The sequence below is a fragment of the Herpailurus yagouaroundi genome, unplaced genomic scaffold, assembly GCF_014898765.1.
Source record: "Herpailurus yagouaroundi ecotype Mexico unplaced genomic scaffold, PumYag 29, whole genome shotgun sequence".
NCBI classification, from domain to species: Eukaryota; Metazoa; Chordata; class Mammalia; order Carnivora; family Felidae; genus Herpailurus; species Herpailurus yagouaroundi.
The window spans coordinates 80876926-80899988 of record NW_024412377.1 but is presented as its reverse complement, the minus strand read 5'-3'; the positions used below and the strand labels follow the sequence as shown (position 1 = coordinate 80899988).

Genomic DNA, 23063 nt, shown 5'->3' with positions numbered 1-23063 from the left:
AATAGTTTCGTGTGTTTAAGCCATTAAATTTGCGGCAATGTGTTACAGCAGCAGATGCAAAATAATTTATGAGTACAGTTAGAAAAGCTGGATCTATTCGATTGCTAAGAAACTGGTAACTACAAATCCCATAATTCTAACTTCTGAGGAAGGAGCTCTAAGCTTCAGATAAGTTTTACAAATTCAAGCAGAGTTGCTTGGCAACAAGAAAAATAAACAGTTTCAGGAGAAACCCACAGGAGATTGGAATCGCCAACGTCTTCCTGACTGTGTCTCTTGGTATAAACTTCTGCTTTTTATCTGCTTTTAACTACTTTTAAAAATCGAGGGAGCGATTCAAAAGACATGTACAGATCATGATAATTTTTTCAAATATGGGAATTAATGGGGTGGTAAAAATTGAAGAAACAATGGCTCCTGGGGAATTCTTGAGTACTCTAAATCAGCAGATTTATATCTAAACCAGCAGTTACTAATGTCTTTTGGGTCACAGATTCACTTGAAATTTCTTTTTAGAAAAATGTGCATATATACCTATACACATTTTGCATTTGTTTTACTGATGTTACAGCCATCTTAATCTTTATAAGCCCAAGCTCACAAACAGCTTGTCTAAGTAGGTATTTTCATGATATTGCATTTGATTTTAGTGAGGGATACATTTCTTAGGAAACATGCATGTGATTGAGCACACATTAGCACATTAGAAGTAATACCTGTATTCTAGTTAACTCTGAGAGACTAGATTTTTTTCAAAGGCTTTTTGTTTTTGTGGTCAGTAGGTTCCAGATCTAATACTTCATTGAGAAAGGATGTGGACTCTCAAATACTACAACTGTGAGTGCTGTGGGAGTGATTTTGTCAGCTGCAAGGCTCTGAAGTATCACTTTCAACAGAAGCATTTTGGAAAAGTTCACTATGAAAAATTTGGCCAAGAAGTCCTGAGGGAGAAGCTCCAAGATCACAGTAAGGTACAAGTGGGAAAAAGTAGGGGAAAACTTGGGGTTTCCCCCCACTTTTTCTAAAAAAAAAAACCCACTGCTTTTTATTTGTTGTTTTTGGGTATTAATTCTCTTCATGGAGATTAATTAACAAGAAAGTAGAAATTAAAACAAAACTCCAGGTCCTAGGCCACCTGGTGGGATGAAGTAGTTAAAGCGGCATGTCTCAGTCCTGCTATAAAGGATCTGTCTCGTAGGGCTGCTGTTAGGGACACTCAGCAGAGTTCACTGGACATGAGTGTTGTATCCAGGGCAGCTGCTACTACTGGAATTATTTTTCCAAAATGCTTATGTAGTGACAGGATTCTCACAATCCTAGACTTTTTACTTTTTTTTTTTTTTTAAGTTTCTTTCTTTTGAGAGAGACAGCACAAGCAGGGGAGGGGCAGAGAGAGAGGGAGAGAGATACCTCACAAACTGTGAGATCATGACCTGAGCCGAAACCAAGAGCTGGGTGCTTAACTGACTGAGCCACCCAGGCACCCCTAGAATTTTTACTTTTAATGGAAGCTTAGAAGTAGATAAATATACTTTCCCTCCTTCCTCCACCTCATTTTACAAATGAGGGAACAAAGCCCCGATTAGGTTAAATGATTTTTCTAAAGCCTCCAGAGAGAATAAAAAGAGCCGGGATTTTATTCTTCTGATTTCATAAAACAAAACCTGGTGAGAGAGATATATATATATACATATATATATATAGCAGATAGATGTATCTTTTTTCCCAGCACTGTAGTTCTCATGGTTCATCCATTAATCTACAGTAGTTTTCTATCTATATCAAAAGAACTAATGGGCTTTGCTATGTTTTGAAAACACAGAATGAGAATCTCTGTGCTCATGAACGGGAGCATTTAGTGAGAAGCCAAATCAAGTCCACCAGATCTTTCAAAGAGTTCTTATAATTCCTATGTTATGTGTTTACCTTTTCTCAGTCTTTACATGACAGGTCAGCCATGGAGACACACAAGCTCAACTGGGAAAATCTAGAAGAAAGGAATATAAAGCATATGGCTGCAGAAATATCAAAAACCTGCAGGATGTGTTCTAGGCACTTTGGAACTGTCCTTAGTCGGGAGAAGCATGAAATACAAGAACATCACTTCACAGCCAGAAAAAGAGGTAAAAGAGAAGCCTGGCTCTTTCTCTCTGTGTATATTTACACAACATAGAAACCATATTTTGATTTTCCCTCAGTGCAAGGCTTTAGGGGTTGTTTCCAGGAATAGGTAATAGAGAACGATAGAGGATGAAACCAGATGTGGCTTGAGACTATCCTCTCTTGGAGTGGCAGGGACAAAGTAAAATTTTGCAAAGCCAAATCTGAAGAAGAAGCTGGGAAACCAAAGTGTCATTCAAAGAGACAACACAGTTCATGCAGTTCTATGGGCTTTCAGTCAAAAGTGGGACAGCATCAGGAAATCAGGTGGGAGTCAGGTAATGGTCTATCCATGTCAAAAATAGCCACAAAACTAAGATATTACACCTTTTCCTCTCATGTTTGTGGTCTGTGCTCTAAACTAACTTGTGGTTGCTGGTCTATGAAAGAATTTTAACAATATAATTTTTTTCAGGAAATAATAATTGATTCTGGATACAGAGAGGTCACTGGAAAGTAATCATTTTGTGATGAACTTCCCCTAGAGTAGTATATAAATTGGATATTATGTTTCAAGCAAAAGAATCAAAGTTTCAAAAAAAAAACCCACATAATCTGTTAACTTGGCATAATTGATAAAACTTAAACAAGGGGCTATGTATCCCTTGAGTGTTGATATAAAGTCTCTTGTTACTGATTATTTCTGAGTATGTTCTGATTTCCATTATGATTTCTTCTGTGATACATGATTTATTTAAAATATGTGGTTCTTAATATTTCTTAAAGCAAGGAGTATTTTTAGTTATTTTGTTACTGACTTCTCATTTAGTTGCATGGTGGCCAGAGAAGGTAATCTGTGGGACATTAGTTGTCTGAAATGTGCTGAGTTTTATCGATAGCTGAGTATATATTCAATTCTTTCTTGTTAACATTATTTATTTATTTTGAGACAGAGACATAGCGAGAGAGAGAGAGAGGGGTGTGTGGGGAGGAGAATTCCAAGAGGTTTCTGCACTGACAGTACCAACTTGGGGCTCAATCTCATGAACTGCAAGATCATGACCTCAGCCAAAACTAAGAGTTGTATGCTTAACCAGCAGAGCCACCCTGGTGCCCTGAGTGTGTATTCAATTCTTGTGAATGTTCTATATGTGTTTGAAAAAGAAAGTCCAGTTGAAAGTTCATTCCAGAGAGAATTAGTGAATTCTTTAAGGCACTTGAGCCCTTTTCTAGCCAGAGGCCTCTCTAAAATGAATTCTCGGGGTGCTAGGGTGGGTCAGTCGGTTAAGCCTCTGACTTTGGCTGAGATCATGATGTCTCAATTCGTGGGTTTGAGCCCCATGTCAGGCTCTGTGCTGACAGCTCAGAGCCTGGTGCCTGCTTCAGATTCTGTGTCTCCTTTTTCTCTCTGCCCCTCCCCTTCTCATGCTGTGTCTCTATCTCTGTCTCTCTCAAAAGTAAAAAAAGAAACATTAAAAAAATGTTGTAATGAATTCTCAGTGATAATATGAATGTATTGTATAAACCTGAATGAGGGCCACTTTGTGACTGCAGATACTTAGGGATTTTTTTCCTGATCCTTCCAATGCAAAAGTTATGAAAATTTCTTTGCTGTTGAAGGGGATCAGGATATGCCACCCCTAATTATGCCAATTTGGTGTATTGATTATTTGGAGCCAAGGCAGTTGAGACACAGTAAATACAAGAACTCCCTGCTCTCCCCCTTTCTGCCTAAAAGCAAGCCATAAATTCTCTCTCTCTCCTGTACTAAGATGAAGAGAGTAGCCTTTATCACAGATAACCTAGAGCCGGCACATGAGTGTTTCCAAACAAACCTTAATAGTTTTCTTAATAGTTAATAGAACCTAATAGCTCCCCCTGTGTATTTCCTAGTCACCTTCCCACAATTTATTGGCCTTCAAAGCTCCGGACTCCCTTCCTTCTGTCTACTCACTTCTCCACAACATATTATATTTTAAGTGGCATACAAACCCCCACGTCTCACCGCTACTTTGAATTTTCATTTCTTTTCTGTAAAGAGACCTATGCACATTAAAAAAATATATTAGCATCAGTAAAATTTGAATGCCTCTTCTCCTGTTAATCTGCTTTTCTCAGTTTAGTTCACATGCTCCATTCGTTGAACCTAGCAATTCAGTTATTCACTTCCTTCTCGTGAAGGATGTGGTTAGTCTTGTCAGCTCTTCTGGTTCAAAACACACACCTACGATGTCCCCATTAAAAAAAAAAAAAAAGTACTATCTTCTGGTTTTTAGGTGTTGGCTCAGTTTTTTCTTTTTGAAAACACTGTGCAGGCCAAACCAAACATTCTGTAGGCAGAATATGGCCCCTGGACTGACAGTTTGAGACCTTTAATAGATGGTTTAACTTGGAATTCTATACCTTGGGGTCATTTTGTTGAAACTTGTTAACATATATGTTTTTCACTTAGGAACTTAAAATGATTGAGGAAATTGGAGCAAATATTTTTTTCCTCATACAAGAATGTCTGAGTATCTGTTCAGCCATTTCTCTATAGAGACCTAGGGTTCAATGTCAGCTAAGTCTGGTGGGAGTGAAGTTTGCTGTTCACCTGATGCTCTACCAGCAGAGTCAGTTTCCCTGTTATTACAACTAGATAGTCCTGGTGATTGACTAGATGTAATTTACATATAAAATTAGATTCTTGCCTTAGACACACACATCTTTTTCTGTACAGTGAATATCAAATACTGGCCATTTCTCTATGCAGCCCAAATGTCTACAGGATTTTCACCTCATAATATGTTGGAGTGTAAAAGTCCCCAAGAGCTACAGAGATTTGCAGATAAAAATATCCGCCCTGCCTCTGGTCATCTGAGCACTGCATGTGTGGCTGAAATTGGGGCCCTGTTCAAGTTGATCCAGGATTGCTTTCCGGTGCCGGCCTCCCGAGTGATCCAGGTAATCTGAGCCAGGCCACACAGCCCTAAGGAAGCCATTCCTTCCTCATGGAGGCAATGAACATCAGCCGGGCAAGGCCACATGTTCAAAGGCCAGTGTTGCCTTCTGCATGGGGTGACACAGCTCGCAAGGAGCTCTTTGAAATGCCAGGGCAGGCTTCAGGCTGGTGGAGCAGGCACTCAACCATGCGACAGCTGGAGTCCATTAAGGTTGGCAATTTTTGCCCGAGGGATGAAAGTGCCTTTACATTGGCAAGACCAAAGAATTGGCTTACACTTGACTGATATTTGTAAATGCTTAAGGGAATTTCAGGCAAAGGAGGTGAGCCTGTCCTCCAGGGCCCTGTTTCATGCTTGAGCAATCTGCCTGTGGAAGTAATTAGGTGCTGCGCTGATGGGCTCCCTGTCAACTTAAAGACAACTCACTGAGTCCAGGAACAGTTGTCCAGAGAGCACAGAAAATTTCCTTGAAGAAAAATGGCCTGAACACAGGAAAGGAATCCAAATAGCAATGATGGTATGATTTCCCCCCTGCCCCGTTATTATTATTTTTACCATTAATACTGTCACTGAATACTCTCTCATCCGTGTTTAGAGAAAAAAATACAGGGCAGTTCTGTGGGCATTTTATTCCGATAATTTTTCCACTCCTTCGTTTTAAAATGCACACATGGGGTGCCTGGCTGCCTCACTAGTTGGAGCGTGAGACTCCATCTCGGGGTCATGAGTTTGAGCCCTCCCTGGGTATAAAGATTGCTTAGAAAAATTAAAAAAATAAAAAAATAAATCTTTGGAAATGATGTCAAGAAAACTGCAAATGCACATATATTTGTTATAAAATCATCTTTCAGCCATAAACTTATTTAAAAGCAAAAACGATTTTTAATGTAACTCAGTAGCAAATATGATTTATGAGGGTGATTAAATTCTTCCTTCAGATAGCTATGGCAATGCCTGAATATGAAACAATGTATTTTCTTCTACAGAGATAAGAGTCAGCGTTCTATTCTAGTCCTGACTGATGCTTGCCAAAAACAGGAGCTAATGATTGATTAAGTTGCAGAATTGTTGTGCCCTTTAGTCCATTCTTGAATAGTGACAGTACACATTAGTGTATTAAGAACTCTCAGATTAAAGATGCTAAAAACTACATTTCCCATATTCCTCTGTCACTATAATTTCCTCTTCTTTTTTTTTTTTAAGAGAAAGAGAGAGCGCACACATGTGAGCTGAGGAGGAGCAGAGGAGCAGAGAGAGAGAGAGAAAGAGAAAGAGAGAAAGAGAATCCCCAAGCAGGCTTCATGCTCAGCATGGAGCTTGATCCCACAACCCTGGGATTATGACCTGAGCCGAATTCAAGAGTCAGATGCTCAACGAACTGAGTCACCCAGGCGCCCCTGTCACTGTAACTTGTAATGGGAATAGGTTTTGTAAATTAGTTGCACTGGTGAGAACCGTGTTAGGAACAGAGTTAAGTTGGGGTAGAGATGGTAGGGCATGAGACGCCTATTTTAGTCTTCATGATTAGCAGATACAGAATGACTCTGGAGCCAAGCATTGAAATGTTTTCTAACTTCATGTGAAATCACAGTGTCATTTGTGTGTCACAGTCTACCTTTGATAGATTGCTTTTGCCTTATTTGGGACATGACGGTTACCAAATCATAGGTAACAGGTTTCTTTGCTGCTAAAGAGATTCCTGTGGGACCTTGCAACCTGAAGTTTTCCTGGAGTGCTAAAGAAGGCAATAAAGTACGGTTAATTCCTTCCAGTTTGACTTTTATAAAATTATATTTAGCGAGAGATTTGAGGTAAATTCTCAGTAATTATAATTACAGAACACTTATTAAAAAGCATTCAAGATCTATTTAGAAACAAGGAAAAGTAACATCCCCCAGAAACCTCAGTCACTTGTGGTTCTAGCTCTCACAGGTTGGGTCTGTGCTAGGACACTTATGCCGGTGGCACCTGTCTAGCTGTTCATTGACAACTGCTAGGTGTGAGCTTCAGGCTTCACAGTGGTGAATTTGATTCCTGCCTCTGTAGGTTCCATACAGTCTAGTGGCTTTCAGGCAGAAAGAGTCTGAGAACTAGCGGCTCTCTGTCTTCATAAGGATTTTCAGGCTTTTTTGGAAAATTATGCTTTCTTTTTCATAGCTGAACCTAAATTCTCAGTAGACCGTGATAGATTGCTTTCTCCTTCTTCTGTTCCGCACCTCCCCGCCCAGGGTGAAGGGGGTTAAACTGCACATATTTAAGCTATTCCACAATGTTAATTGACCCTAAAATGCTACAACTTGAAATTTGTGCTTCCCTCAAGGTTAGTTTAGGTTTGACCCACATTAAATCCTTCATCTTCACAGGGTGGTTCTTATATAAAGGGGACTGACACCCAAGGATGCTCAGAGATTGACATCGTGTTGTTCAGTGATGTGTTTGCCAATGTGAACCATTGCAAAAAACAACTGAGAGAAGCTCTGGATGCTCTGAGGGAAAACTTAAAGCAAACATCACGTGGAAACAGGTCTGGGTGAAGGTGTTCCTGTGAATCCTTTTCTTCCACAGGTGGAAACGTCAGCTAAGGGAAATTCTTAGCTTGGTACAAAAGGGCATTCATTATTGAGCAACCATTACTTCTGTACGCTAACATTAAATTTTTGAGAGAAAACTTGGAAAGATTGCCCCAGAGGCATTTTTTTTTTAAGACTTCTAGCTGAACTTTCAATGAAATTTCACGAATTTGAGATTCTACGATTTAAGGACTAATTATGTTTTCCCCAGTGCACCTTTATTTAATTTCCATCCCCTAGCTGAAACCTGACTCTGAGGAATGCAAACAGGAAGGGGTGGGAAAGGTGCCTCCAAGAACCAAGAGTCTTTGAGACACATTTGTCTGATAAACATTCCCTTCAGCTATATCCTGGGGTCTCTTGCTGCTGTGGCTTTGCTGACATTACACACAATGTCTCTTTGCTCCAAATGTTCACTAATCAGACCTGGCAGGGTTTTTTTTTTGTTTTGTTTTTGTTTGTTTGTTTGTTTGTTTTGGTAAGTTCCAGAAAGAAAAAAGGAAAGAAATGCAAACACCTTGACATGTTATTATTTATTTTTCTCTTTCATTTTTACACATCCTGTTATTTTTTTCAGTATAGTGAACTGTGGATGAAGAGAAACGCAAATATCCATGTTGTAAAATAAAGAAAGCATTTTTCCTGAGAAAAACAAACCAAGCTGTATGTCACTTTTTCTAAAATAAGATCAATGTTTTAAAACAATGTCCCAGAACTGTTTCTTAATTTAAATAATAGATTCATTACCAAGCCTTCACTTCAAATGAGTATGGAGAAGTAGCTTGAATGTGTCTTTATTGAAACATACTACCTTCAGGAATACCAAACACCTACTAAATTGTGGTAGTTAGCGAAAGACTTCAGATGAATGGCATGATGGTGACAATAGTGACTGACATCCTTTGGGTTGGAAAGGCAGAAAGGGAAATGATGGAGTTTCACATACAATTACACTTTGGATGGAGAAAGACCACCTTTAAGAAAAAAGAAAACAAACAGGAGAAATAGGAGAATGTGTTTTTCATTTTTATCCATTGCTTCTTCCAAGTTTTTCCCATTAAATTTGTAAACTAAAGGTTGCATCATACTATTGTTATTATTATTTATCAAAACAGAATGTTAATGTACTCTAAGGCACATTAAAAATAAGAGTTAGGCTCTATTCTTTCCATGGTAACCTTATTTGGAAACACAATATTTGTTTTTCATTGTTAGGTCATTTTCTATACTCCTCACCCACCCAACTTCAAAGAACCTTATGGATTCACTCTCCCTAATACTTTTTCCCCTCTTCCATATCTCAGTGCCCTTCACTTGGAAAAAACAGCTCTTGAAAGTCTTTACTTTTTAGATTTCCAGAAGTAATTTTGAAGTAGAACGCATGAAAAATAACAACCCTGAAAACCATGGTTCATTTACTCTAATTGTTCCTGACTAAAAACAAGCAAACTCATTTTCTCATCTATGTTCCTTCTATTCTTTCAACTCATTAAGTAATTTAATTGAAAAGTCTTCAAAGTTGAACCGAGTTCCCAGGTAACCACCATCTTTCTTTTGCACCTTTTAAATGCCTGTTCATTTTCACTCACTCTGAGTGATTTTTCAAGGGACTAATGGTTTTAATTCAGCCCAGAATGTATTTTATCCCGTATTTTGTTTGGCTGAATGGTTCCTGTGGCTAAAAAGGAGCATATTTTCTGAGAAGTAAGACTTAGAGGCAAACTGAGAAAAGAGGACTGTGAAGTCAGGAAAAGAGGCAGATTGTCCAAGGGTGTTGTTTGGTACTGATATCTGAATGGAGCAGCCACTTTCTCTGGCTTTCTCAGAGCAACTAAGACCATACCACAATTCATTTGAAGGGAAAATTGAATTAAAAATGGACAAGAAGCAGATATGTGGGTCTGACAGTTGGTTTTGACTCCCACCCACTGAGAGAGTAGAGTTTATTGTTTCAGTTGATGCCTGGTTTTTGGTGATATATTGTTTGTTGCTGTTATTTTTAAAGCTATTCAGTTACTTTATTTTGAGAGACGGGTGTGAGAAAAACTCGTTCTTTTCCTTTGAAACTAGTCTATATCTTAATCTACCAGTAACAACAACTGTTCTATGTCAGTCACTTTCCGGGCCCTGCTTATGAATGAAATCTCAGGAGACTTGCCCAATAAGCCCAAGTTACTGGAAATCATTTACATGCCAGAGGTATTGTGCTCCTCTCTTTACACATCAGTGTGTTTATTATTAAAAAACCACAATGGGAAAACATACTTTCAGCTTTTAAGGAGATGGTGCTATAAAGTGTCACACCTATAATAATTATGTTATAATTGGAATTTCTCCACATTATCTCTTATTTCTTATTGCATTGATTTAGAAGTCTTGAAAACAAGAATCTCTCTTTCATTATATTATCCAGTCGGAGCATCTTAAAGCTCTCCTCTGAGAAATAGTCTTTTAAAATTACATTGCCGGGTGGCTGGGTGGCTCAGTCAGTTAAGCATCTCACTCTTGATTTTGGCTCAGGTCATGAACTCATGGTTTGTGGGTTTGAGCCCTGCATCGGGCTCTGTGCTGACAGTGTGGACCCTGCTTGGGATTCTCTGTCTCCCTCTCTCTGCCCCTCCCCTGCCCACACTGTCTCTCTAAATGAATAAATAAATAAATAAAGTCAGATTGGAGGACTTGGAGTTGTCTTGATAAGACATGGACAAGACATGGCATGTTCATGGACTGGGTTGACAAGAATAGGAAGTGGCAAATAATATCACCTGAGGACTCCTGAACAAGCACTGCTATGACCCATGCCTCTTTTCTACTAATAAGATTAGCAAAAATCTTTTGGAATACTCATTGGACAGTAATGTGTATGTAAGGTAGCCTAAGATAGTGACATTCTCATTAACCTTGACCCATTTTAGAACTCTGAACTCCTCAGTGGATTTAATACTTCATTCAAACTCTCTGGTATACACAACAGTAAAAACTCCACATACCAATGGCCATGTCTCCTATAGCCCTGTCTCTTGGAATTTCTAGTGATTTTTTTAAGATTAAAGCCAGGACACGTGCATAAAAAAAATCTTAGATGCTTCAGCTGATGTTCTTTTTCCAAGTGGATAGAATAAGAACTGATTACCCAAGTAACACCTCATACACGTTAAATAAAAATGTTTGGAGGCCAGAGCATCTGTACTTTTTAAGGATCCCCAAGTGATTCTAATATGCAACAAAGTTGGGGAACCACTGTTACAGCCTGGTATGTTCACCAAGGACTTTGCCCTAGTCCTTGTCTCCTCAGCTCTTAAGACTGAACCCTCATCCATGTTGTCTCATTTGGGCAAAACTATCACCAACCCCATTCAACTCTTGAAGACATTCTGCTTTATTTCTTCAGCCGTGCCTGTCTCAAGCATCTTCAGAATTCAGCAGATGTTTGGAGGGAAAAGCAGGTCATATTTCAGATTCAACTCTCCACCCTTCCCTTTTGATCAGGATTGTGGCCTCCAAGTCTCTTAACATTGCATCAATCCCCTGAACTAGAAAGAGTTCTGCTGGTTTCTTTACCCCAGAAGCTTCTCTTCACACAAACAAAATCCATGTTTTCAGCCTTGTGTCTATTCCCCAAATCAGTGTATGTCCCCAGAAAGGAAAAAGCAGAGTATCTGTCCACCTCTCCATAATCTGCTGCCCCCACCCTCATGGAATCTCAGCCTTTCTAGCTTCATCAACTCCCTGATGCCCCTCAAATACGTTTATATGTGGTTTTGAAAACCTAATTTTCTAGTTGTTCTGAATGAGCATCAATCTTCCACAGACTACTTCATTATACCCAGAAGTAGAAGTCTGATTTCTTTTAAAATATATTACTTAATCATATTCATGGTTAACAATATCTTGTGCCCCAATCTATATTCAGATAATAATTCACTTAAACATTACTTCTTAATCACCTACTACATGTCAGATATTAGGGACAGGGCAGTAAATAAAACAAACACAGCTCCTGCCTTTGTTCAACCAACACTCCAATATAAGAGAAATAAGCAAATAATGCCAAGTGGTAACTAAATGCTGGGAAGAAACATAAAGCAGGGTAAGGGAACAGGGAACAGGGAGGGAGCTCTTGTTTTAAAGGGTGGCCAGGGAATGCCAAACAGTGCAACGAAGACTGAAGCCTTGTGGAGTCTCTTCCATCAATGTACTCTAGGTATAGGAATGGCAATTGCAAAGACCCTGAGAAGGGAACATTCCTGGAATGTTTAAGAAATAGCCAGGAGAGTAGCAGGGCTAGAATAAGGGGAAGGGTGGTTGAAAATCATCTCAGTTTCCTTTTACTCTACTATTTCTCATGCCATGTCTTGTTCCTTTGTTAAGGATCCTAATGGGAAAGAGAGCACCATTGTCTTTAAGATTCAATTTTTTATGTACTGAAGGTCTTCACAATCATTCTTTTGAGATCATGGCCTGCTATGATGTCCTGGGGCATGCACCCTCCACAGGTAAGGTTTATTTTTTTGTTTCACAGGAAGCCTTAAAATGACTGCTTATTCAACATGTATTTATACAGGACTGAGGACATCCAGACACAGCAGTGAAGTAGGAGTAGGGAACCAGGCTGCTTGTCGTAGTGAAACATTTAGTGTTGTTAGGAGACATTTTTTTTTTCCTGCAGCACATAAACACCATGCATCTGTCTGCCACCAGTTTTTAATTTAAGAAGTGTGATCAAGTATTAACTATTTGTCCAGGATAATGGAGTAGAGAAAGAGCACAAACAAAGTATATACATAGCTTGCAGGGAGCTGCTGCTTGTAGCAGGAATCCCTATGTGAGCCTAAGCTGGATTTGCCCCAGGATTCAGGCACAATCTGGCTGACTCAGGAGGGAAACTGAGTCTTCCCCAGTGGGAAAGATGGGTTAGGAACATAACTTTGGTCCAAACTCACCAGACCAGTATTGCAGAGAAAGGTGCTTAGTACTCGGCACCAGTGGACTCATGCCTGTCTCTTGGAGAAACACTTCAATAAAATTTGAGGGAAAACTAGACAAGCTGTTTCCTGGATGTCTGCTATGGCAGCCAGAGCTCAAGTCAGCACAACTTTGCAGCCTGAGTGGTGGAATGCAGCTCTGGGGTTATTGTGTGAACGAGGAAGGGGTCCAGAAGGCATGAGGAGCCAAGAAGTCACCCTCACTGTGACCTGAGAAGATGCAAGAACAGGCCTCTCTCCTTCAGGGTCTTACTTCCCCACTACTGGCCCGAAGAGTTGTGCCTTTGGCAGGCATGGCCACCCTGATGGCATAACTGTTTTTGGTGGGACCATCAGTGCTTTTGGTAACAGCAGCTACAGAAGACATCAAACAGCACAAATGATCAAGAGAAGATGATAATGGCAAATATCATGTGGTATAGAAAGAAAAAGTCTGCAAGCACATGTGAGATAGTCCATGGGGGCATCTTAAATAGGGGAGGAATTTGAGGAAACTCCTTAAAGAAATGGGAAGTGAAAAGGATAGAGTCATAGAATGATATTGTGATGGCTACTGTGATGTTATTTTTATCCCTAAGATGTGCTATCTGAAATGAGATATGAAATATAGAATTTAGTCCATACTTACAAAAAGAGGGGAATAAAGTATCTCCATTAGGCAAGAAGATTAAGGCCCCGTTATCAGCTCCTCAAAATCCATATGTTGAAACCCTAACCTTCAGCGTGATGGTATTATGAGGCTCTCCTTTGGGGAGGCAATCAGGTTTGGATGAAGTCATGGGGAATGGACCCCCAGGATGGGATCAGTGCCCCTCAAGGAAGAGAAGGAGACACAAGAACTTCCTCTTGGGGCCATGTGAAGCTACAGCAAGAAGGTAGCCAACTGCAAGCCAAGAAGAGATCTGTCACTAGGAACCAAATCTACTGGCCCTTGATCTTGGACTTCCTAGCCTCTGGAACTGTAAAAAAAATAAGTTTCTGTTGTTTAAGCCATGCAGTCTGTGATATTTTGTTATAGTAGCCCCAGCGGAGGCCCAGATGATGAGTGATTTATGCAAACGTAAGTATATTCTCCAGAGAACTTGGGTGTTGAGTGTAGGCTTCTGCTTGACTTAGAACATTTATGTATGTATTCTCTTTGTGTCAATAGGTGGTACTAAAAGTACCATAGCAAATCATGAGCCAATATATGAGCAGTGATCCTCCTGTAGCTTAGCAGGACATATTAAATATTTTCACTGTTCTATTCACTTATTTATCCCATTCAACCATTATTTGTGGAATATCTACCATGTGCTATTAAATACTTACAATGAAATAGACAGGAGATCAAGATTGTTGTTCTTTTGGAGCTCACATTTTGTAGAGGAGAGATTCCTAACCTTGAAATATCTGTTATTCCCTAAGGCTCCAGTCTATCTGTCTATCTGTTATTCCCTAAGGCTCTATCTCTATGTCTTTGCCCACTGTTTCCATTGATTTTTTAAGTTTATTTAAGTAATCTCTATACCCAACATGGGGCTGGAACTCACAACCCTGATATCTAGAGTCACATGCTCTCCTGACTGAGTCAGCCAGGCACCCCCAGTGATACATTTTCTTAACCTGCCCCATCCTATACTCTATCTTAAAGTTTCTGCTCAACCTTCAAGACTCAACTCAGCACCAGCTCAACTTGTTTCTCTAATTCTTCCTAGACCTGACTCTTCTGCTTTCCCACAGAATCCTCCCTATATCTCCACCACAGCATGGTCCTCTATACTGTCACTATGTACAGGTTTGGCTTCCCACAGTGTTTTGAGCTCCATGAGCATAAGATTTGTCTTTGTTCCTGGTACTGTATTATTCAATAACTATTCATGGAATAAAAAGAATTATTAAGCATAACATTGGTCCTACCCTCTCAGCCAGACCCCAGAGGAACAGGTTGACTTTCTTGAGCTAGTTCTTTTACTAATCAGCACTGTTGGACAATGTGCTGCTCACATTAAAATTCTCTTCTTTTGTGCTATAATTTGTTAATGCACATGCACTACATGCCTGCCATGGTCTAGAAACTGTGTTACTACTTGGTACAAACATGAATAAGACATGATGAAGTTTATAGTCTGGAGGGGAAAACACATGCATAGGCTATTTTATTTTGTGTTGTTTGTTTATTTATTTTGAGAGAGTGAGAGAGAGAGAGAGAGCAGGAATGCACTAGCTGGGGAGGGGCAGAGAGAGAGAGGGAGAGAGAGAATCCCAAGCAGGCTCCTTACAGTCAGTGCAGAGATGGACACGAGGCTTGATCTCATGAACTGTGAGACTGCCCTGAACCAAAATCAAGAAGTAGACACTTGACCAACTGAGCTACCCAGGTGCCCCATAAATAGGTCATTTTAATATAACATCATCTGTAATAAGACAGAAGTATAGGGAACTCTGAAATAAGGATACTAGGAAAGGGAATGTGACATCTTGGTCTATACTGCAGTGTTAGTTAAGTCTTCTTGGCTCTGATAATCTTGCTGATCCTGTAAGACTTTTTTAAAGTGCTGTGATTTATCCAGCACTTATTATATGCCATACATAATTCTCATTGCCCTAAAATTAATCTCATTAAATGAATCCCATTCGGTTTGCAAAAAACAAACAAACAAAACAAAACAAAACAAAACAAACACCTAAAATAATGACCCTCTCTCCAGTTTGCATATTTAAAAAAAATTGAGCCTTAGAAAATGTAAGCAAACTACCCACAGTTATGTAGTCAGTATGTGCAAGGCCTGGGATATAAATCCAGGTCCTTCACACTGTCTAGATCCTGTGTAGACTGATACAATGTCAAAGTTCTATAATGGGAAGAATACACTGGGCTTGAAGCCAAATCCCAGATCTATTTTATATTATCTATGAGACCTTAGGTAAATCATGGAAATCTCAAACCTCATTTTTTTAAATCTAAAAAACAGAGATATTGCAAGAATTAAAATATGAGATTCAATTTGAAATCATGTAGCAAAATGCTTATTAGCTCAATGAATATTTATTTAAAAAAGATGATTCTATCTCCTTACGTCTTACCATAGGCTCATAAAGCTTTTGTATTTGTGCAAATTAATTCTTTCTCTTGTGTGCAGACCTCAAAAGCACAATTGTTAGCCAATAGCAGTTCCTTGGAAATTGTCTTGAGGATTTGAGGCTGTATCAGTAGCTCTTGAGCTAAAATGTCTCCCAGAGGAGAGAAACATATTTTTACACTGGCTTCTAAGTCCCCTAAGTTCTTGAGCACAGCTGTGTGAAATGAACTGAAAAATCCTGAAATTGTTATGTAACCCTGCTTTTCTCCACTGATGATGGGGAGTGGATTTTACAGGACAACAACAATCCAGCAATTCAGACAAATCTTAGGATTCCAAGGAATTTTAGTGGGCAACTAAATGTTGCTAAAAATTGCCAGAGCAAGACTCAGATGATCACATCAAGTTTTCACTTGGAATCTTGATGTCATTCCCTGCACACCTTACATAAATGCTACACAATCAATAGTGCAGCCCATGTGCTACAATGCAGCCCAGAGCCATGAGATCTGACAAGACCATGATTGACAACATTCCTGCCCCAGATGTGATTCTCAGATCATCACTATCAGCATCACTTAGGAACTTGCTAGATACAGAATCTTGGGTTCCATCCCAGACCTACTAAATCAGAAATTGCATTTCAAAAGATCCCCACAAGATTCTTGTACTCATTAAAGTCTGAGAACCATTGAATTAGCCACTAATTAGGCATTTGGGCTCAGATCTAACATGCAATAGAAGATAGTAGGGTGACAATAGATGGTTTAACTTCTTGGCCATGCTGACTTTGAGCCACCTACTTAACCTCTCTGACTCTCCTCCTCCTTTGCAAGCTGGAGAGAATAATAGTTCCTTTATCTCAGGGATGTTAAAGAGTAAATGTGTTAATAATTATAAAGCATTTGGAATAGTACTTGATTCAAAGCAAGGGAGCTAACTGTTCCTGTATTTCAAATAATGGTGATGATGTGATAATACTAAACTAAAGTTTCTTAAACTGACCTAAGTCACACAGAGTAGAAATAGAATACCATAAGCATTAAAAATAAGTTAGGGACCACAAACTTGGGTTTTTGTCAGTGAAGACCTTTGAAGGAGGGGAAATGTTCATATACCAGTGGCTTTGAGTAGGTAATCCCCAGGTCAGCCATGACATCTCATCAGATAAATAGAGTTTATCAAGTATCTGGCACACTTATTGAATATCAAAATTTGAGTTAAATTATTGTTTCTTTTATCTTTTATCATCATAAATCTGAGTTTCTGGCCAAGTCTGATTGCTAAGAAAGGCAGAGAAAAGCTCCGAGTAAAACTGAAAGGTCTTTTTTAATAGTTCAAATGACTATTGCCTGGAAATTTGGGACTAGAATATGTTTGTTATAATATGCCCTTATAAGATATGTGTCATATATAACTCTATTTATTTGCTTATGTTTATCATAGTAATTTGATTTTACTCTCTAACCTGTTGATAATCAACCTACTATTATATCTCTGATTTGGCCATAAACAACTGGACCAGGATAAAAGGACTGCACAGATATGCTTGAGATTAGGGATCCAGATAAAGGCACATCAGTATTTTACTTTATGTAAAATATATTTTATAACTAACGTAAAGTTACTAACCAATTAACTTTAAAATACATATTGTAGATGTGAAATTTTCCATGATTAACAAGTGTATCATTGTGTGCAATTTAGTTGGGCAGAAGGATAGGTATGTGTAAGGGCTGTCTAAAATAAATTCATATTAGAATTTCCAATTGTTTTGAATTGGGAAAATTTAAATAGATTATGATAAAAGGTACTAAACATTTATATTTCATACAGAGAGAATAAGCATGACCTGAGTACATGTTTTATAAGGTTGTAGTATTAAGCTATTGATGGTCATTCTTGCCATTTAATCTCATTTTCCTCCCTCATTAGTGGACTATTTGTTTTAAATTTGACCCAAATACATCTTTAAAATCATTTCTACCTTTATAAATATAATTAATTCCCTCGTGTCCAGGTGGTAGAATCTCTTCTGCAAGTATATATACAAATAAGAACAATTTAGATATTGAACAAGGGGAATTATATAGGTTATTGTTCAGAGAGTCTGATGACATTTAGTTTATATGTAGATGATATTTGCCTAAGGTACTGAAATCTGCTTCTGGGAAATAAACTTCCAGTGTGAATAGACAGAAAATCTGCCGCATCAGATTTTCTTATATCAGAGTTTGCTCACTTGAATTGCTCAGGCATCATGATGTTGAAGCTCTCTCTTTTAATTACTTGAGTAAACTGGAATAACTTTCCTAAAAAGAAAAAAAAAAAAACAACTTTCGTTTTAAATGATCAAGATCTAATTAATCAGAGAAACATAGCTCATTTGTATTGGGGAAGCCAAAAAAGAAGAGGGAGCAAATTCTCACAATGGTCTTTGTTCCTTGGTGTTAACAGATTTAAAACACCTTTACCGCAAACTGTATCTCTGTAACGACAGTGACTCAGCACAGCTGTGTGCCTTGGCCCTCTTGCCGTACCAAGTGGATTTTGTCAAGGCATCTGTGGTGAGGGTGAAGGAGCTCATTCGTTTAATGATACATTGGTTCAAGACGTCATTTGCCAAGTCCACCGAGGAAAATAAGTATGTAACCAGCACATGGGCACCATGTGAGCCTTCCTCTTTTCATATCCCTTTCCTTTATACTTCCAGGCCCCACCTCTTACCTTGGTAGGCAGAGGAGAGGGAAATATAGGGAGAGAGGGAGAGAGAGAGAAAGAGAGAGAGAGAGAAGAAAGGGCTGTCTAGAATATGGAACATCTGTATTATTATTATTATTATTCTGAAACAATATAATGGTTTGGTAGGAACCAAAGAATAGAAACAAAAATATTCAGTGGCATAGCCAGAGGGATTGGTGCAAAGAACGAAGCCGCAGGAAAAAGAAAGGGGAAACTACCAGCACAATTTGAGCTTCAAGTGTTCCTTCTGCTGTAGCCAATTCTATCAGAGGCAGAGTTGTCTTTCAGAGAAGGGGGATCCTCAAAAGTTGCTATGTGCATGTTCTTGATTCTTTCCTTGCGTTTGCTGGGAATAAGCTCTAACTTATAATGATGGGAGGTGAGGGAGACAGTGACTGGTTTGAGTATTTTAAGATAAACTTTTGATAAACAAAGACATAGAATATATCTGAATTCTCCTTTTGGCAGAAATAGCAGAGACAGGAGATTTACTATAACATATTTGTATATGGCCACTTTCTACAAAGAGTATGTCTTCTTTGTCTTTGTATAAAGTTACTAATAATCATGACTTGTTCATCTGAATCCCCCACTGTTTACTCTTTGTATATTTTTATGTTTACCATAGAAAACATTAGTCACTTTGTAAACATATATTTCTATATAATTTCTTCCTGTATCTAAACATCTCTGAACAGTCTATATGTTTTTTCTCATTTGGTTGAGCAAAAATTTATTATTAAAAATAGAAGAACAGAAGACCAAGAAAGAAAGTTTCTTGCCTGAGTAGATCCTTGGTCAGATTATAGGCCTGGTTTTGAAATCTAACAGTTTTGTTTTGTTTTTTAACGGAGAGCATTTAGAGGTCTGCAAAGAAGCTTATCTCTTAGCGTAGCAGAACAATAATTCTAAGACTTAAAAAGGTGCTATTGTGGGGGAAATTGGACCACATATGTTATAATATGGTAATTGGTTTTCTATTTTTGGAAAGTAATCTGGTAGTGTTGTATTAAATATTTATTATGTGTTAAGGATTTTAAAATATTCAAAACATTTGTCAAGGTAATTCCTTTATAGGTTAAAAAAAAGTAGGGGCGCCTGGGTGGCGCAGTCGGTTGAGCATCCGACTTCAGCCAGGTCACGATCTCACGGTCCGTGAGTTCGAGCCCCGCGTCGGGCTCTGGGCTGATGGCTCGGAGCCTGGAGCCTGTTTCCGATTCTGTGTCTCCCTCTCTCTCTGCCCCTCCTCCGTTCATGCTCTGTCTCTCTCTTTCCCCAAAAAAATAAATAAACATTGAAAAAAAAAGTGATAGTAAAAAGTAAAAAAAAAAGAGTTTATTAGTTGGTTTCAAAAAAGAGTTGAGGTCATTTATATTAAAAATATGTCCTAAAAAAGTACTAAAAATAAAGATTTTTAAGAAAAGAGATGAGAAATACTTCGAGAACTAACCTTACAGAAAATGAATGCATTTAAAGAAGTAATTTGTGTAAATATATTCAGAATAGTACTGCTTAAGATAAAGAACAGCAAAAATGCCCTTGAAGAACAAATAAACTTGCCCACAAATATGATCAAATACTATTCAAGACAAATTTGGGAAGCACGGTAATTAATATGTGGAAGGAGTTACATGAAACAATGTTAAACGACTAAAACATAACACAGAATAAATAGTATGAACATGTATCAGAAGTATGAAAGTACAGATGTAAATGTGCTGTAAAATGTGAGGGAAAATAGTCTAATGTTTATTAAGTTTTTTCCCCCTAAATTTACTCTCATGTCATATGAAGAGCATCCTCTGCCTGAGTGGTTTTCAACCATGACTTTCTTTTGGCACTTGGGAATACCAGCTGGTTCAAGTGGGGATGGATTTGAAGTCTGGTGTTTGTTGCTGTCAACGCTCAGGGAGTATTGTAAGAACTAAATTATTGATAGTCTGAAATCTGGTTTGCTATTTCATTACCAGGACAAAAAATTTTGTCTCCTTTTAGTTTTTCCTATTTTCTTTACTGAAATAAAAACAAACGACCAATAATGATAGTAAGAAAATATTTCCATGCTATTAGGGGAAGAACTGCATGATTTTGCAATATATCCTCAAAAGAGATTGCACTGGCTAATGAATGCCAAGGCAACAAAATATGTGTTTGGATATCAACCAACATGGAATCCTGAAACTATCTGTTTTTTTTTTCTCCCATGAGTTTGTTTATAACCCCTAGCTTTAATTTTTATTTTATTTCCCCTGATGTACATAAGCTGCAATTTAAAAGACCGATGTAAGAAAATTTTCCTTCTTCACTCCAAATTCCCACCTCCCTAACAATGTTTAGGACATATTCTGCCAAATTTGTTTTTTACATATGCTTAATTTTTTTAAAAAACAAGGAACAAATGGGTTTGTAGTTTATGTATCACTATGAAAATTGTTATTCATTTAATCTATATCTTTTTATAGCTGTACCTAGAGAGCTACCTTCTTTTAATGACTGCAAAGTATAGTGATGTTCAAATACAAGCCACATATGCAATATTAGATATTCTAGTACCCACGTTAAAAGGTAAAATGTAGCAGTGCCTAGGTGACTGAGTTGGTTAAGTAACCGACTTTGGATCAGGTCATGATCTCATGTTTGTGAGTTCGAGCCCAGAGTCAGGCTCCGTGCTAACAGCTCAGAGCCTGGAGCCTGCTTCAGATTCTGTCTTTCTCTCTCTTGCTGCCTTCCCCTACTCATGATCTGTCTCTCTCTCTCTAAAATAATCATTAAAACAATTAAAAAAATAAAAAGGTAAAAAGCACTGATGAAGTTACTTTTAATAATACATTTAGCCACTATATCCAAAATGTTATCATTTCAACAGGCAATCAATGTAAAAATTATGAGTATTTTCCTTTTTTAAATATGTCTTCAAAATCCAGTGTGTGCCCAAGTCAGACTAGCCACATTCTCTACAGAATGAGAAGTGAAAAATGCTGACCAAAGCGATGGAACATACCAAATTTTAGTAGAGTTGACTGTTTTAATTTAGAAAAAAAGACTGTATTAAATTACATCCTCACCAATAGAATGTGAGAGTGTCTCTTTTCTCACAAACTCACCAATATTAGATATCATAATTCTTTATATTTGGTCCATCTCATTGGTGGGAAAATTGATAAACAGTGAGATTGAAAAGAGAATTTCTTCTTTTGTAAACTGCCTTCTGAGCTTAAATTTTTCTCGTAAGTGAATAAATCTGTCTTCATTTTCTGGGTTAAGGGAAGTAGACAACCCTTCGTTCTGTGTGTCTAGATTCCGCAGACTTCCCTCCTCTTACACAGTGGAGCTCCTCACAATTCACATCTGGGAACTGGCAGGAAAGCCGCTGTTGTTCAACCTGGTGCAGGGAATGAGGGCAGTCCTCAAACTTCTGGTTCGATACACAGAAATTGATGTCGTTTGGCACAGACACTACCATCCCAAGTTCCCCATTTTTGTAAAGGTTAACCAGAAACACACCAGGTAAGTATGTATCTTCTCTATGCCCTTAGGCTATAAGAAGCATGTTTACCATCAAGAAAGTCTGGAGCAAGGAGTTGCTTTATTGCCATTCATTGTAAATGAGAAGGCCTTAATTACCACAAAGCCAATTCCCTTTGATTACTTCTCACAGAATCTTACTTCTCAAGTGTGAATTAAGAATAATTTGAGTAGAATGAATCAAATGTGGATGTAGATGGCAAATGGAGAGGTAACTGAAGACTGAAACCAGGGAAGAAATGCCTCCCGAGGTGAAGAGGAAAAATGAGAGGGAGTCAGAGTTGGAGGGGCAGAAGCAACTTGCTGTTTTCTGATAGGTATTAGTCCCTCGTGGACCTGCTTCCACCCTTCCAAGAGTCCTGTTCTTAACCAAATTCCTTTTTTTAACTCTGACATTCCCCTTTCTCACTATACTACAAATTGAAATTGAGTTTAGAAATGAATAGTTTTGTGTTCTGTTTTGTTTTGTTGTAGGCCGTTCATTTTAGACCCCGTAAATCCTACTGTCAACGTGTGTGACACCTGCAATGCCTGGGACGAGGTTGCCCTGGTGGCGAGGCATAGCCTGTTGAAGCCTCTTTTCAGCAGAGTAAGAGCTGAGCCCCCTTGGCTTTTCACAAACAACTGGTAAACTGGACAAGGAGCTACTCTCCTCAGATTTTTTTTTTTTTAATTTTTAAAATGTTTTTTATTTTATTTTTGAGACAGAGACAGACACAGAGTGTGAACAGGAAAGAGAGGGAGACACAGAATCTGAAGCAGGCTCCAGGCTCTGAGCTGGAAGCACAAAGCCAGATGCAGGGCTCGAACCCATGAATCGTGAGATCAAGACCTGAGCTGAAGCTGGATGCTCAACTGAGTGAGCCATCCAGGCACCCCTGTCCTAGATTTCTATGAAGAAATTATAAAGGACACAAAGCACATTCCCAGTAAGAGTGCTCTGGACGAAAGGCAGCAGGAAGAAAGCTTGTCTTACTCTAATTCACCATATTAGTGACCCAATCTTTAATCAACATACTGATGTAAGTCATCATTTAAGATAAAAGGATCTATTTCAACCTTTAGGAGAATTGAAACATCCTCCCCCATGTTTTGGATTTGTTTGCTTTGGTGGTCTCATGACCAAAAAACATTAAA

The 23063-nt window shown here is 38.5% G+C and overlaps 1 protein-coding gene across 1 annotated transcript; it reads left to right on the top strand.

The window, feature by feature from the left end:
- The first annotated feature begins 783 nt into the window (after positions 1 to 783).
- Positions 784 to 22573, top strand: LOC121012633 (2'-5'-oligoadenylate synthase 1A-like). Its single transcript, XM_040447932.1, has 8 exons — positions 784 to 971; positions 1937 to 2123; positions 4853 to 5043; positions 7406 to 7566; positions 11984 to 12108; positions 18117 to 18303; positions 21699 to 21908; positions 22401 to 22573. The coding sequence occupies exons 1-8, from the start codon at positions 813 to 815 to the stop codon at positions 22555 to 22557; spliced, it is 1377 nt and encodes a 458-aa protein (XP_040303866.1). The 5' UTR covers positions 784 to 812; the 3' UTR covers positions 22558 to 22573.
- Positions 22574 to 23063: the final 490 nt, after the last annotated feature.

Bases quoted from the DNA above. Each gene is read 5' to 3' on its own strand.
- LOC121012633 (XM_040447932.1), top strand. From the start codon at position 813: ATGTGGACTCTCAAATACTACAACTGTGAGTGCTGTGGGAGTGATTTT. The intron at 2,124-4,852 runs GTAAAAGAGAAG...TTCTCTATGCAG, and splicing joins CTTCACAGCCAGAAAAAGAG to CCCAAATGTCTACAGGATTT. The intron at 5,044-7,405 runs GTAATCTGAGCC...TCATCTTCACAG, and splicing joins CGGCCTCCCGAGTGATCCAG to GGTGGTTCTTATATAAAGGG.